At 46.3% G+C, this 16734-nt stretch overlaps 2 protein-coding genes across 2 annotated transcripts in view; both read left to right on the plus strand.

Moving 5' to 3' along the window:
* Window positions 1-9612, plus strand: LOC145514457 (zinc finger protein 550-like). Its single transcript, XM_081512292.1, has 4 exons — window positions 1-203; window positions 2990-3116; window positions 3884-3979; window positions 8514-9612. The coding sequence occupies exons 1-4, from the start codon at window positions 177-179 to the stop codon at window positions 9512-9514; spliced, it is 1251 nt and encodes a 416-aa protein (XP_081368418.1). The 5' UTR covers window positions 1-176; the 3' UTR covers window positions 9515-9612.
* LOC145514451 (uncharacterized) overlaps window positions 4570-16734 on the plus strand; it is a 21685-nt gene continuing 9520 nt past the window's right edge. The window contains exon 1 of the mRNA XM_081512272.1: window positions 4570-4770. The gene's annotated coding sequence lies outside the window, so the exon portion shown is untranslated. The remainder of the gene's footprint in view (window positions 4771-16734) is intronic.

Genomic DNA, 16734 nt, shown 5'->3' on the forward strand with positions numbered 1-16734 from the left:
GCCCTGGAGGCTGCTGGTTGCTGACGGGGAGGTTTTGTCTGTCTTTAGTGACTGTTTGCCGGGGTTTGGGGACAGAGCGGCTAGGACAGCAAGGCAGGCCCACGTACGCCTCTGTGCGACCTCCGGACCCGCCGCTCGCCGGCGTCGTCGGGTGATCCTGCACTCCCCGCGGTGCGATGGCCGCGCTCTTGACCCCGGCGCAGGTGAGTGGACGATGTGCGCCCGCTCGGACCTACCCGTGTGGCCTCGGCGCACTGCGGTGCTGGACGGCGGCGTCCTGTGGCTCGTCGCCTTGTCCTCCGCAGGACACTGCCTCGGGAGGGGGTCGTTTGTGCTCCGTGTGGGAGTCCAGGTTAGGGGCTCCGTTCGGTGGATCCTATTTCTGTCAGTCTTTGGGGCGCCGTGTAAAAGGGAGAGAAGTGCCTTCGAGAATTCCTCCCCCGAAGCCCACACCAGTGGCGTGGAAGGACCCGCAGGGCGGAGCGCAGGCCGCACAGTCCCGAGACCTTTCTGCGTGTTGCGGCCGCGCCCCTCCCCGAGTCTAGGACCTTGAGTAACTTTCAGTGCTACCCTTGAATTTTTTTTTTTTTGTCTGAGTCGTGAGGCATGTGAGATCCTAGTTCCTCGAGCAGGGATTGAACCGGTGTCCCCTGAATAGGGGATTGTTACCACTGACCCGCCAGGATAGTTCCTGTGCTTGGCTTTGATATTAAAGTTCCTCCACCTGGGTTTGGGAACTAGAAAAGGCACATGGATGACATGTATTACCAAGTGTGCAGCATGGTCCTGGGAGCATCACTCCGGCTCTGTTTTCACGGAGATGCCTCCTGGGCCCATGTTGATGGTAGAGACTCATCCCTGGGGGAATACGATCCTTGGCTTCCTCCGTGAAGATAAGGGCTGGGGTGGGGAAGAGGCAGCAGGAGCCTGCAGCAGTTTGGGGATTGCCGCTCTGCTAGGACAGAGAAGGTGTCAGGACCAGCCGGGAGCGCAAAAGGCCAAGGACTTTACCTTTCAGTTTCCCGGATGGCTCTAGTTTTAAAGAACCTGCCTGCTAAAGCAGGAGGTGTAAGGGACGTAGGTTCAATCCCTGGGTCGGGAAGATCCCTTGGAAGAGGCCATGGCAACCCACTCCAGTATTCTTGCCTGGAGAATCCCATGGACAGAGGAGCCTGGCAGGCTACAGTCCACCAGGTCGCACAGAATCGTGCTAAGTCAGGCTTAGCACACACACACTTCAAAAGTGGCAGCTGGGTTTTGGTTGATTTACAGCCAGAGTGAGTCCATTCAAATGGTCAGGTATGATGGTGTACAGGAATGTCATGTCCCTTTGGACACAAAAACACAAGAGGTCCTGGGTAACTGCATAGCCATCGCCCTGAGTGCCCTCGTCACTGTCCTGATCGCTGCCAGGACTTGTCTTATTTGTTACTTTCCCACCCACTTGGCTCCCTTCCTCACTTCATCTCAGACTCACTCCCACGCGCTGTCCTGAGAGAGGCTTTCCCTGGTGCCCAGTCACAAGCAGACAGTCACCTCCTCAGCCTTCTGACTCTTTTTTCTTGAGTTTGGAACCTTTTGGTCCCTCTGACATTGTTGTGTTCATTTATTTAGTTGTTCATTTAACATCTGTTTCCAGCCCTAGAACTTGAGCGCCTGTGGTGCTCTCTGCCAAGACCTGGGATGGCCTGGGCTTGTAAAAGGTGCACAGGAAATGGTGGAATGAATGAGCCTCCCACTCGGGTGCTCTCATCACACCTACAGTAAATACAGGCTCCTGCACGGTGGCCCACAGGGCTGTACTGGATCTGCCCTGTGAGTTTCTCCACACTTCTCCCCCTTCCATTCTTCCCTTGCTCACTGCACTCATTCCTGCCCGGTGTGCAGCTTTTGCCCTTGCATTTCCCTTTGTCTGGGGCCCTGATCCCGGATCTCTGCAGGGCTGTCTCTGCCCCCTCTCCTTGTGCCTCAGTGTCTCCTCTTAGGATAGTCTTTTCCTGGCCGTTTTCCTTCTGGCTGAGGTACCCCTGGCTCCCACCTGCCCATCTTCTGGAAACTCTCTGCTGTCTTTTGCTAGATGGATGTTCACTTCCCAGTTCTGTTCCTTTTTTTTTTTTTTTTTTGGCCATGCTACATGGCTTGTGGGATCTTAGTTCCGCAATCAACAATTGAACCCTCGGCTTTGGCAGTGAAAGCATGGAGTCCTAACCCCTGGACACCAGGGCATTTCCCTACTTCTGTAACTTAAATCTGAGGTTATGGGTGACTTTCTAGGGCTCCCTGGACCTAGAGCTCTGGCTGAGACACGGAGGCGATGATGACCTTTCCCTCGAAGGCTGTGGGGGGATTAGTAAAAGCTACAAAGGACATGGAGCACTTCACTGTGCCAGCCCTCCTGCATCTAGTGTGTGAACATGTTATTTTTTCTTTAGTTCTCAGAATCATGGCACAGTGGGAATGAGCGTAGTGTTCATGTTGACACTGATGCTTGGAGAAATGATGAGATGTGCCCACGGTCACACTGCCAGCAAGTGTCAGACTTCAGACTCTTTATTTGAACCCCAGATCTCTGGCCCAGAGCAAGGGATCTGCAGTCACTTGAACGTCAGCTTGTGAAGCCCTCAGCCTGGGCAGGTGCTCAGACAGGGTGAGGGCAGCTCAGGTGCTGTCGCTGCTGTGGCCACTGTTGGAATTACTGTCATGAGCGTTTTTCCCAGATCGCTTACCTCTGCCCCCCCAGACCTCATGGAACACCACTGTCTGTGTCATCTCCCATGGCCTCCTTCACCCGAGGCTTTCCTCTCAGCCACAATTACTTTATGTCCCAAGGCTGTAGCTGCTTCCCCCTTGAACCCAGCACAGAACTTCGCCATCAGCAGGCCTCCTGATTCAGGCCTGGGTCTCTCTGCATCTCACCCCCCAACAGTGACTGGCTTGATCCCACCCAAGTGCACAGCACCAACGCCGCTGCCTGTGTTTGACTCTCCAGGTGGTGGTGACCTTCAAGGATGTGGCCGTGACCTTTACCCAGGAGGAATGGGGACAACTTGACCTGGACCAGAGGACCCTGTTCCGGGAGGTGATGCTGGAGACCTGCGGGCTCCTGGTCTCCCTGGGTATGCTCTCAGCTCTTAGACCTGTGGGGACCCAGCCTCCTCCTGGTTTCTGGCTGATCAGAAAGTCATGGGAGTCACCTTTCCTGCTCCCCCGGGGCCCTGCAGTTTTCTGGTCCCTCCTCCCTCTGCCTGGTCTGTGTCTGGGATAGAAACAGTGTCCTTCTGAACACCAGCCCTCATCCCGGCGCCCAGCACCCTTGGCCGTCAGTCTGAGGTCCCTGTTCTTGACTCCTCTGCCGGGAAGCTGACTGGCCCAACCTGGTGGCGTCACACGTCCCCACAGCCAGTTGGCAGGGCTGTTCTCTGAAGAGAAGGTGAGTCAGGCAGGCCATCCATAGCATTTGTCATCAGTGCCACCAAGGACTTGAGAACTGTTGATGCCTCAATGTGACCCTGAGCAATTTCGTTTCTTTTGGTTTGAGGTTGGCATCCTTGGATGGTTCTGAAGCACAAGGTGACTTAGAGGAATCATCAAACACGTTCTGGAAGAAGGGTCCCCTTCCCAGGGTCCTGTCGCTGTGGCCCTGCACGGGGCCAGCTTCCAGTGATGACGTTCAAGGGCAAGGGTGTTGTGCAGACAGACGACCCCACCCTCCCTGGAGTGGTGTGTGGTCCCTGGGTTCCAGGTTACAAAATCAACACTTTCTTTATGTTGGGAACAGCTCCATTCATGGTCTTCCTCTTCCTGTCACAGAGTCTCAGACTGGGTGGAAGAGTTTCATTCTTCTCATCAAACACCTGTATCCTGTTTCTTGCTCTGTCCACAGGCCATCCAGTTCCCAAACCAGAGCTGACCCACCTGCTGGAGCACGGGCAGAAGCTGTGGACAGGAGCCAGAGGCCTCCCGCGTGGTACCGGCCCAGGTAGGAACTGGGAGCTGCTGGCCAGGTGGGCTCATGGCAGCCTTCAGAACGTGCGGGGACCGGCGCCTCTGAGCTGCCATGTGAAGCCCTTCGTGGGGTCTGGAGGTTGCTCTCGCATCGAGTGTGCGTCAGCTGTCCCGCTCAGGACCACACCATTGTTTAGAGATCCAGGCACCTCCTCCTTGTTTTTTGTTTTTTTAAATTTTCTCTATTAAGTTGAAGTACAGTTGATTTCCAGTGTTGTGCTGGTTATGCTGTACAGCACAGTGACTCATTTACACACATGTGTCTATTCTTTCTTTATACTGTTTTCCACTGTGGCTGATCCCAGAACATCGGATATAGTTCCTGGTGCTACAGGAGGCCTTGTTGCTCACCCATCCTATATGTAATAGTTTGCATCTGCTGATCCCAAACTCCCAGTCCTTCCCCCTCGGCACTGCCCCACTTGGCAACAACGAGTCCGTTCTCCACGTCTGTGAATCTGTTTCTATTTCATAGATAAGTTCTTTCGTGTCTATAGTTAGATTTCACATATAAGTTATACCATATGGCATTTGTTTTTCTCTGTCTGACTTATTTCAGTAAAGCATAATATCCTCTAGTTCCAGCTGTGTTGCTGCAAATGGCATAATTTCATTCTTTTTTATGGCTGAGTAATATTCCACTGTATACAAGCACCACGTCTTCATCCATTCACTCGTCGATGGACATTGAGGTTGCTTCCGTGTCTTGGCTGTTATGATTAGTGCTGCTGTGAACGTGAGGGTGCCTGTGTCTGATAGCTTACGGTGAGTGATGTCAGATTCATGATCTCCAGAGATTTAGTTTCAGGACCAGGGACCAGGCTTGATCACTCAAAAGCTTTTGTGTAGCAGAGTTTTATTAAAATGAAAAACGGACAGAGAAAGCTTCTGACATAGACATCAGAAGGGGGATGGTGAGTGCCCATTTGCTAGTCTTAGCAAGAGAGCTATATACTTTTTTAATTGGTTATTACAGTGAATCAAAAGAATGTCTCATCTCATCCAAAATTGGTGGAGAAATCAAAAGCTTTTCAGAGAAGCAACAGTTAGAATTCAGTGCCACCAAACCAGCTTTACAACAAATGTTAAAGGGACTTTTATATGGTGAGAAATACAAGAGAAGAGAAAGATCTGCAAAACAATGTCTCTGTTGTAAAGATCTTACTAGACCCACTCCCACAAGTTACATTTTAAGATGACAGGATTAGAACTGACAATAGAAAGATGTTACCAGACCCAGTCCCATAATATATATTTTAAGATAACAAGATTAGTCAGAAGGTTTTCAAGAAGAAGAAACCATCCTCAAGCAGAATACACTGTTGTTATATAATCCTTAGTACAGAGTTTAAGCTGAGTTGTTTTGTTGTGTTAAAGAAAAAAACATTTTATGTGACTAAGACTAAGAAATGTAGGGAAAAAAAGTTTGTCCTTTTCTCCTCCTTGAGAACTCCAGACCCCCATCTCCTCCTCGGGGACCCCAGAGTTCTTATCAGCCCACCTAGAAATTGACTTGTGCGTGTCTTTTCAAATGAGAGTTTTGTCTGGATGTATGCCCAGGGGTGGGATTTCAACTTCACTTTTCTTTTTCAGCTTCACTGTTTAATATACATGTAAACTGAAGTATCCTTTACCCCACCTAAAAGTTAGACTATTTCCAGGACTGTGGCGGGTTCTGGTGCCCCATCCTTGTCAGTAGCTGCTCCTATAGCGGTCCCCACTGTTGACACTCTGTCATTGTGGATAGATTTTCCTTTTTTCTTTCTGAGGATGGGATTGAGTGCCTTGAACAGCAGTTTCAGTTCTCAAGGCTGGGTGTCACCATGGTTGGTTTCTTCTGAGGCCTCTTTCTTTGGCATGTAGAACAAGATGGCTTGTCCTGGATGGTGGCGTTGCTGTCATCCTAACTGCCCCCTAAAGCAATGAGGATACTAACGTTAGACTGCTTCAGAGAGTCAGAGCCAAAAGAGATATGTGTCCATTGAGATCTATTCTGTTGATCTGGCTTCGTGTGATTGTGAGGGCTGAGAGATTTTGCAATCTGCAGGGCAGGCCAGTAAGCTGGGAGAATAGATGCTTGCAGCCTTCAAAAATTCCTTCCCTCCTAGGGAAGGACCCTCAGTCTTTTCTCTCTCTTTTTAAAAAAATTTATGTATTTTTAATTGGAGGATAATTGCTTTACAATGTTGTATTGCTTTCTGCCATACACTAACATGTATCAGCCATTGGCATACATACGTCCCCTCCCTCTTGGCCTTCCCTCCCACCTCCCACCCCTCAGTCTTTGCTCTTAAGGCTACTAATTGATTGGATTTGGCCCAACAAATCCAAAAAAAGGGGAACCTGCTTTTCTCAAAGTCTGAGAATTTTACTGTCAGTAGTACCTGAAAAGTACCTTCACAGCAGCACGCCGAATGGTATTTGGACAAAGAGCTCGGCACAAGCGCCAAGCCAACTTGATGTACAAAATTAACCACCGCAAACGCTCACACAGCGCCAAGAACTGTGCCAAGAGCTTTGCAGGCATTTTCTCATTTAACCCTCATGACAGCTGGAGAAACAGTCTTCTCGTCTCTCAGGTGAGGAAATTACGACTTAGAGAAGAAAGAAGGGACTTCCCTGGTGGGCCAGTGGTGAGGGCTGCGTGCTTCCACTGCAGGGGGCGAGGGTTTGATCCCTGGTCAGGGAACTAAGATCCCACAAACCACGCCTGGAACTGAGGCATTCTGACACATTCAGCCCTTCCTGCTGACACCACATTAATGCCCGTCAGCAGCAGAAGCTCGTGTTTCCTACCGTTTGGCCGGGTGTGTCCCTCTGCCCCTTCTCCTCTGAGGTTTTCACTGTCTCTTTCCTGTAGCAGCCCCTGTAGTATTGCCTTCACCAGTCTTCTCGTGCTGTTTTCTTTTTCTAACTCTTTTTTTCCTCACAAAGGCTTGCGGGATCTCCAGAGATTGAACCCAGTCCTCAGCAGTGAGGACGTGGAGTCCTAATCACTGGAGTGCCAGGGAATTCTTTCTCTCTTTTTTTTAGGCACTATTTTCAGTGTTTTGTCTATCAACCACTTGCTGTTTTAGTTTTTGTTAACTCGATAAGTCATGTCTGACTCTTGACAACCCCATGGACTGTAGCCCGCTGGGCTCCTCTGTCCATGGGATTCTCCAGGCAAGAATACTGGAGTGGGTTTCCATTTGCTTCTCCAGGGGATCTTTCCTACCAGGATCGAACCCGTTTCTCTTCCATTGGCAGATGGATTCTTTACCACTGAGCCACCAGGGAAGCATCAACCACTTAGATAACACTTATTACCTCCCAGGTCATCTTCTAGGCACCTTTTTTCAAAAAGTGGAGTAGAGTTGATTCACAGGGTTATGTTAGTTTCAGATGCACAGCAAAGTGGTTCAGTTATACACACATGTATGTAGTCCTTTTCAGATTCTTTTCCTGTATTGGTTATTGCAAGACATTGAGTATAATCCCTGTGTTATAAGGAGGTCTTTGTCATTTATCTATTTCATATATGATAGTGTGTATCAAGTAATCCCAAACTCTTATTTATCTTTCCTTCCTCACCCTTTCCCCATTGGTAACCATAAGTTTGTTTCTGTTTTGTAAATAAGTTGAATTTGTGTCTTTTTTTTTTTTTTAGATTCCATATGTAAGTGATGTGATATTTATCTCTGTCTGTCTGACTTACTTCACTTGGTATGATTATCTCTAGGTTCATCCATGTTGCTGTAAATGGTTTTATTCTTTTTTATGACTGAGTAACATTCCATTTTCTTACAATTCTTAAGCAGTCTCCAGGGGTGAATCTACTCATGCTTACTCTTCTATTTCAACCCAGTACCCCGTCCTGCTTTCTGGCAACTCCAGTGTCTGCATTAGGACCCAGCTTGTGGGCTTCCCAGGTGGCACAGTGGTAAAGAATCTGCCTGCCGATATAGGAGACACGGGAGATGTAGGTTCGATCCCTGAGTCAGGAAGATCCCCTGGAGAAGGAAATGGCAACTCACTTCAGTATTCTTGCATGGGAAATCCCATGGACAGAGGAGCCTGGCGGGCTACAGTCCATGGGGTCATAAAGAGTCGGCCGTGACCAAGCACTCACACACGCGCGCACACACACACACACACACAGGACACATCTCAGGGATGATGGGCTATTTCTTCCCAGTGTCGCAAAATGGCACATTCCTGCACTCTCACAGAACCAAGACGTCAATCCTCGGGGCAGATACTCTCCAGACAGTATTATTGCAGCTGTCCTCTCGCCCCTGCTCCAGGTCCCATGTCTCCCGGCCCAGCTTGCCCTCGGATCACCCCTTTCGTGCTCTCGGGGTACAAGGATCATAAAAAGTACTTGGAAATCTAGGTTATGTTGGTGTGAAGCCACAGCAGGCGTCAGAGGCGCCGCTCTCATCCTCGTTTGCCCACGGAAGTGTTGCTTTGGTTCCTGCCCTGTTGCATCACTAAAAATCCCCCTTCGTGTATCGGCTTCTTTCCAGGTGGCAGACCGAAATGTCAGACCAGAGAGCCAAGCAATTCTCAGCCGGTTTTATCTGAGGAAGCTTTACTCCGAGGAAGCCTGGGATCTTCCTGGGACTCCAGGTTCGGGCGAGCCGGGGCTCCACAAGGGCTCTTGGAAATGGGGAGAAGTCCAGAGAGGCCAGAGATGGACGCTGGCAAGGAGGCCCATCCTGGGAAGACGAGCCTTGAGGAGGACGGTTTAGGGGCCGGTGATGGTCTGCGCTCAGGGGCGTTCCAGGAGAGAATCGCTCGGGGGCATGTTCTCCACGAACGTGACCCACAGCGACCCGGAAAAGGCCCCCCCATTCATCACCTCTACAAGTGCAAGCAGTGCGGGAAGGCTTTCAACAGGAAGTGGTACCTGGTGCGCCACCAGCGGATTCACACGGGGATGAAGCCCTACGAGTGCAACGCTTGTGGGAAAGCCTTCAGCCAGAGCTCCACGCTGATCCGCCACTACCTCATCCACACCGGGGAGAAGCCGTACAAGTGCGCCGAGTGCGGCAAGGCCTTCAAGCGCAGGTCCTACCTCCTGCAGCACCAGCCGGTGCACACTGGGGAGAAGCCCTACGAGTGCAGCCAGTGTCGCAAGGCCTTCACCCACCGCTCCACCTTCATCCGCCACCATCGGACCCACTCCGGCGAAAAACCTTTCGAATGCAAAGAGTGTGAGAAGTCGTTCAGCAACCGAGCGCACCTCATCCAGCACTACGTCATCCACACCGGGGAGAAGCCCTACGAGTGTGCGGAGTGCGCCAAGGCCTTCCGCTGCAGCTCGGAGCTGCTGCAGCACCAGCGGGTCCACACAGGCGAGAAGCCCTACGCCTGTACCCAGTGCGGGAAGGCCTTCCACCGGAGCACCTACCTCCTGCAGCACTCCGTCATCCACACCGCGGAGGCGCCGTTCAAGTGCTCCCAGTGCGGCAAGGCCTTCAAGCGCAGGTCACACCTCTTGCAGCACCAGCGGGTTCACACTTGAGGCAGCGGCCTTCACCCGCTGCTCGCACTTGGTCTTTCAGGAGGAGATCCAGGCTGGAGGGGAAATGTTCTTCCCGGCAAACAAAGCTGGGGAAGGCTTTTTTGGTCCCCTCTTCATGGGACAGATGCCTGTGAATGCAGTAAATGTCGGGAGGCCTCACCCCCCGTCAGGGGAGGAGTCAGGCTGTAGAGAAACTCAGTGAGAAGCCGCGTCACCCGTGGGTCCACCTCTGTCAACTTCAGGGCACACACCGGGGGGAGACAGCCTGCAGATAACCTTAGCTAAAAGGGAAGGCTCTCCTGCCACCTGAGATGGCGTAGTGAGGAGGAAGCACGTGATGATCGTCTTGAGAAAACCCTGTGTCAGGTCATCCACCACTTGTCACACTAGAGCCACATCAGAACCTCACGGAGCTCAGGCTTTTCCTGAGAAGAAGCATAGAGGGGACAAACTCAGGGGCGTGTTCACGTACAGCAACCTCCCGCCATGGGGCTCCCTTGGGTTTGCGCTTAAGAGACCATCTCAGCATTATGTTTAAAAGGAAAATAACAAGGGAACTCCCATGTGGCCCAGGGGTTAGGATTCTGTGCTCTCACTGCTCAGGGCCTGGGTTCAATCACTGGTCAGGGAACTAAGATCCTGCAAGCCTCTCAATGTGGCCAAAAAGAAAAATAGCAAGGAGGTGGAAGGGATGAAGATGAAGACTATAAACATGAAAAGTGAAAGTGTTCGTCACTTACTCGTGTCAGACTCTTTGTGACCCCATGGACCTTAGCCTGCCAGGCTTCTATGTCCATAGAATTCTCCAGACAAGAATACTGGAGTAGGTAGCCATTCCCTTCTCCAGGGGATCTTCCTGACCCAGGGATTCAACCCAAATCTCCTGCATTGCAGGCAGATTCTTTCCCGTTTGAGCCACTAGGGAAGCACAAACACATAAATAGCAAAAATGCTTTTGCAAGCTCTTTCTCCTGCCAAGGCTGCTGCTGTTTTTCATCAGTTCTAGTTTTGAGGGGCAGTATTTGAGAGAAAAAATTGAAGCCCTTTATTTTTATATGTTCACTGCTGTCCCCAGCCATTAGGAGCTTAATTATTTGTGAGAAATATGAAGGCTTGAGTCACGAGCTACTTGAACTAGTAAGAAATTGGAATACTAAAAATAACATTACACAGTATTTATATTTTATATTTAAGGAGAGAATGGTCCACATAAGGATCACCACATTAAAATCTGCAGCACAAAGGCTCTTGATTCCTTTTTAATAAGTAAACTTGTTTGGTTTTAAATGTCCAATACTCTCACTGTTCTTCTTTTTTTTAAGTTTAAAAAGAAGTACGTTTATTAACATATGCACACATTTTGCAAAAATAGCAACAGTTAGGATATTTAGGGAAATTCACTCCAAAATTCAACAAACTTCAGTGAAAAGAAGTTGTATGCAAATCAGTTACTTGAGGCTATTAATTGACTGCATTTTCAATCTTCAACAGGGTCTTTTTAAAGATGTTTAGCAATATGGGAGATAAATCTATCCATGTCACTTAGAGGCTTTATTTTTATTGGAGTGTAGTTGATTTACAATGTTGTGTTTCAGATGTACAGCAAAGTGATTTAGTTATTCATATACATACATTCATTCTTTTTCAGATTATTTTCCCTTGCAGGTTATTACAAAATATTGAATATGGCTCCTTATGCTATACAATACGTCGTTCTTCATTAATCTATTTTATACATAGTAGTTTGTGTATCTTAATCCTAATCTCCCAATTTATCTTCCCTCCCCCAACTCTCACTCTTTTTTTAAAAAAAATGTATGTATTTATTTTTAATTGGAGGATAATTGCTTTACAGTATTGTGTTTGTTTCTGCATACATCCACATGAATTAGCATGGGTATACATATGTCCCCTCCCTCTTGAACCTCCCTCCCACTTCCTACCTCATCACTCTTTCTTGATTCCATTCTTAGGTGTTTTTTTTTTTTTAATCATTCATTTTTCACTTAGATACCAGAATCACTGTTCTGGGCACTTGAAAAGCATCATTGAACAAGAGTTGAAAAAAGAAAAAAATCTTGCCCTGCAGAGTTAACATAAACAGCATAATAAATAAATTGTATAAAAAACTAGGTGATCATAAGTATTACTGAAGGGAAAACTGGAGTAGGGTAAATTGAATCATACACACCAAGCTATGAGGGGCTAAGGACAGGTCATAATTGTAAATCAAATAAAGTTGGGACCTCTTCAAGAAGCTGGCTTTTATACAGAGACTTGGAAGAGAAGGCACTGGCTCTGTGGTATCAGGAGAAATTCTCTCTAAATAAAGGGAATGTCCAGTTCAAGGGCTTTATGGCTGGAATATATCCTGGAATGTTTGAGGCATATCAAGGAGGTCATGGAGCTGAGTCAGTGATGAAGAGGGAATACCAGGAGCTTATTTCAGAGAGGATTGGGGTTCTGTTTGCAGGCAGATGCTGGATAACACGATGAGGGTCTTGGCTTTGACTCTAAATGAAGTGGGGAGACATTGCAGGGTTTGAAACAGGAATGGCTTCACCTGAGACATCTTTGAAGGGCCACACCGGCTGATGTATTGAATGTGGTTTGTTGGCGGGTTTGTTTTCTTTATTATCTCTGGACAGCAAGGTGATCATCCTGTACAGGCGGGGCCTTATGAGGTGAGTACTAGTGTTTTCCTCTTTCTGCTGTTTCAGGCTCTCTGATCCTGGGGAGAGGACCGGACATTTCCTGGCCCCTCCTCTGCAGCTTTCTAGGGGTTGGAAAAAGTGAAGTGAAAGAGTTAGTCGCTCAGTCATGTCTGACTCTATGCGACCCCATGGACTGTAGCCCACCAGGCTCCTCTGTCCATGGAATTCTCCAGGCAAGAATACTGGAGTGGGTAGCCATTCCCTTTTCCAGGGGAATGTTCTTGAACCAGGGATCGAATCCGAGTCTCCTGCGCTGCAGGCAGATTCTTTACCATCTGAGCCATTCAGTAAAATAGAACACATCTGAGTTAAGATGTCTGTAAAGGGGGAGGAGACTCCTTGTCCGGTCCTGTTGCGTGAAGTTTTTGTTTTGTCTTTTAATAGAATACAGTGCCGGGGATGTTAGGTGAGTCCAGATGTAAACATGTAGGTATGTTTATGTGGGTTTCACAGTTGCAACCGTGGATTTACTCCTTTGCTCTGGCATTGGATGTGAGTGCTTAATATTTGTCCTGAAGTATTTTTTTAATCAGTATTAACTTAAAAAATGAGCCATACAGGGACTTCCCTGGCGGCCCAGTGGTTAAGGTTCTGTGCTTCCACTGCACAGGGCACAGACAACTTCCAACATCAGTAGACTCTTCACATTAGGACTGAGATGGATGGTAACATTCTAGCACGTATTTCAAGGTGACAGAAGACAGTTTATTTCTTCCTTTCTAATGCACATATGTATATACATATTTTTTTTTCTCATATAGAATTAAATAGTTCCTGTGGAGTACTGCTGAAGGACAGAGAAGATACCAATTATATTTCTTTAGTCCCTGATCTTAGGAGATATATAACATCATATATATGGTATATGTTATAGAATTTTTTTATAGATATTTAAGGAAATCCATTCTATACTTTGCTTAAAAAAATGGGTGAATTAGCATCAAATTATACTTTATGCATCTTTTGAGTTCATTATATGATATTTTTGTGTTTTTAAATTTTTCATATAGCTTCAAACTTACAGAAAAGTTGCAAGAATAGCAAAAGACATTCTTGCATAAATTTTACCCAGGTTAAACAATTGTCTGTTTTGTACCTTTTTCTTGATCATTGTCTCCACATACATACTATTGTGTATTTCTGAGCAATTTGAGTTTAATTTGGAAGTATTTTGCCTCTGTACAAGTGAATACTTCAGTATATGTTATCCCTAAGAGCACGTTTTATGTTAGAGTAGTATCATAATCAGGAAGTTCAATATTGGTAAAATACTATTTTTTAAAAAAAATTTTGGCCATGTTACATGGCTTGCAGGATCCTAGTTACCCTACCAGGGCTCGAACCTGTGCCCCCTGCAGTGGAGTCACAGAGTCCTAACCACTGGACCACCAGGGACTTCCAATACTATTATTTAATCCATAGTCCATATTCAAATGTTATCATTCATCCCAATATTGTCCCTTGGCATTTTTCCTGGTCCGTGACCAAATTCAAAATTGCATGTTACGTTTGGTTATCATTATCCTCTGCACTCCTTTAATGAAACAGTTCATCACTATTTCATTGAGTTCCTTAGACTCAACTATCTGGGCAAATACAGGTCACTTATTTTGTAAAATTTCCTTTTGTTTTTCTGATGTTCCCTAATGGTTGTATTAGGGAACCTCTGCATTATTTAACAGAGAAACCGCAGGAGTGATATTTTATATTTCACAGTACTTCTTATCAGGAGGCATGTGATGTCGACGCTTCTCAATGTTGATATTCATTTTAGGCACTTATTTAAGTTTCTGTTCTTGACTTTAGAATTACTGATTTTGTTTCCAGTAAATACTCAGGATATTTTGAAACTGTGTAAATATACTGATCCATATCAATATTTCATCCTTTAGTTTTAGCCACCACTGATGATTTTCAGATTTCATCACTTTGCTTATTTATTTGACTGCACTGGGTCTTAGTTGTGGCATGCAGCATATGGAATCTAGTTCCTTGACCAGGGATTGAACCCAGACACCCCGCATTGGGAGCGCAGAGTACTAACCACTGTATCACCAGGGAAGTCTTCCTTCAATTTTCCACATTAGTTGGCATTCTACTTTGAAATTCAGCTTCCCAAGTGAGTTGCCCATTAATTTGTATCAATATCAGTGGATTTTTAAATATTTAAGTCATTAGTAAGCAGGGTAAAGTCCAGCACTGTCATTTGTTTTGAAATGCAAAATTTCCCAGATTTAAGTCCATTGGGGTTTCCTTCATGCTGGCTGGTTTGTCCCATTTTCATGTCAATATTTTGTGCACTTAGCTGTGGTACAAAAGATATTAAGAGTTTTATCCTGCAAATTTCCTTTCCCTGCAAGGAATCTATTTGTATAGATTTATATGGTCTGAATTTTCAAACTTCAATTTTACATTCGATTCCTGAAATTTTTTTTTCTTTGCTTTTTTCATAGTTTTGACAGGTATAGCAATGCTGCTTAGAAATATCTGACATGTTTTCTGATTGATAAACTGGTTTATGCGGTGCATATATCAATAGAAGTTTTTGCACAAAGGAACAAATGTTTAAAGGAACAGTGTAGTGAAAGTGGAAGTCGCGTCTGACTCTTTGAGACCTCATGGACTATACAGTCCGCGAAATTTTCCAGGCCAGAATACTGGAATAGGTAGCCATTTCCAACCCAGGGATCAAACCCAGGTTCCCTGCATTGCGGACGGATTCTTTACCCGCTGAGCCACAAGGGAAGCCTAAGAATACTGGAGTTGGTAGACTATCCCTTCTCCAGTGGATCTTCCCGACCCAGAAATCGAACCGGGGTCTCCTGCATCGCAGGCGGGTTCTTTACCACCTGAGCTATGTAGTACCAAATGCTTTTGCAAAATAATTTTTAACAGATACCTAATGAAGGTTTATGATATTTATTAATTTCTCTAGTGTTACCAACATTAGATAATGTTCATGCGTTTTGTAATTCTGATCTCAAGTGGCATACAAGAATTTTGCCTTCTGAAGATTTTCAATCTTCCTCATTAATTTGTAGTACTTATTGAATTTACTTATTATTTATATATTAACTTTAAAAATTTATAGATAACTCAGTATCTTCTTAAGCATTTTCTTGTTTCAATTTTTATGTTTTTTTTTTAAAAAAAGAAGCCTGCTATTTTCATACAGTTTGTGTATATACTGTGAAAACATTTATATTTGCTTTGAGAACTCCTGTAAGGCATGACAAATCAGTAATGTTCGGAAATGTGAAATAAAGTGGAGTCATTTATGTCAAGGGATTTTAACCTGGAGTTAGGAGACTCTTTTTTTTTTTTTTCCGGTTCTACTAGTTTCTTGCTACCAACCCACCTCCCTCCACCCTCATGCGTGTGTTCTCAGTCATGTGACCCCATGGACTGCAGCCCGCCAGGCTCCTCTGTCCATGGACTTTTCCAGGCAAGAATACTGGGGTGGGTTGCCATTTCCTTCTCCACAAGAGACTTTTAATTGTGGGTCTCCTGCACCTCCGCATCTTGTGAAACCATGAACTTTTGATCTGGATCAACCTGCGAATATTGCCAGGACTGCAAGAACGTCTGCAACTTGTCACACTGGTTACCTCCCTCTGGTGATAGCCATAGCACTCAATCCTGTTCTTCCAAGACTAGCTTCTGCCTCCAACTCCAATTAAAATCCTTTGGAATGCGAACCTCTTTTTGTCTTTAAAAGCCCCTTTCATTCCCTAGACCGCACCTTTTTTTTTAATCGCTATTGATACTTTAATGTGCCTGCATGCTCAGTCCCCTCCACTCTTTGGGACCCCGGGGGCTGTATGTAGACCGCCAGGCTCCTTTTTCCATGGGGTTTCCCAGACAAGAACGCTGGAGTCGGTGGCCGTTTCCTCCTCCAAGGAATCTTCCTGACCCAGGGATCAAACCCGAGTCTCTTGCATCTCCTTCACTGGCAGGCAGATTCTTTACCACTGCGCCACCTGGGAAGCCCTGATACTTTAATGTGTGCACAGAATTGCAATTCTTTGATCCCAAGTAAATGTGTTGTGGTTGATTATTGTGTCTTAGGCTTATTTGGCAGACAGTATCCACTATAGAGTTCTGTTATCTAGTTTCATGTATTTTTTTTTAGACAATAATACAGAATTGCCTTTTTTATTCCAAAATCTTATTTCCTTACTTTCAAATACTTCCAAGATCTTCAAAAAGCAAAAACAACGACTCTGGCTACTCAGTCTTTACACAACTGGAATGCATTTTTTCTAATCTTGTATCATTTTATGTTGAGAAATGAGAGTTAGATCAGAATTTTTAAAAGATTATACATACAGGCTTTGCTGGGTCTATTTCGATGTGTGTTTTAAGTGGTTCTTCCTGTAGACTTGGCCCATTAGTGGCCTGCAGGTTGGGGGAGGGTCTGGTCCGCACAGCAATCCCTGGACGCAGGGGAACTACATTATCCAGAAGTCTGTGCGCGGCCTTTACTCCGCACCAATGACGCCCCCA

This window comes from Giraffa tippelskirchi, chromosome 7 (genome assembly GCF_054371585.1).
Source record: "Giraffa tippelskirchi isolate mGirTip1 chromosome 7, T2T-mGirTip1v1.2.pri, whole genome shotgun sequence".
NCBI lineage: Eukaryota > Metazoa > Chordata > Mammalia > Artiodactyla > Giraffidae > Giraffa > Giraffa tippelskirchi.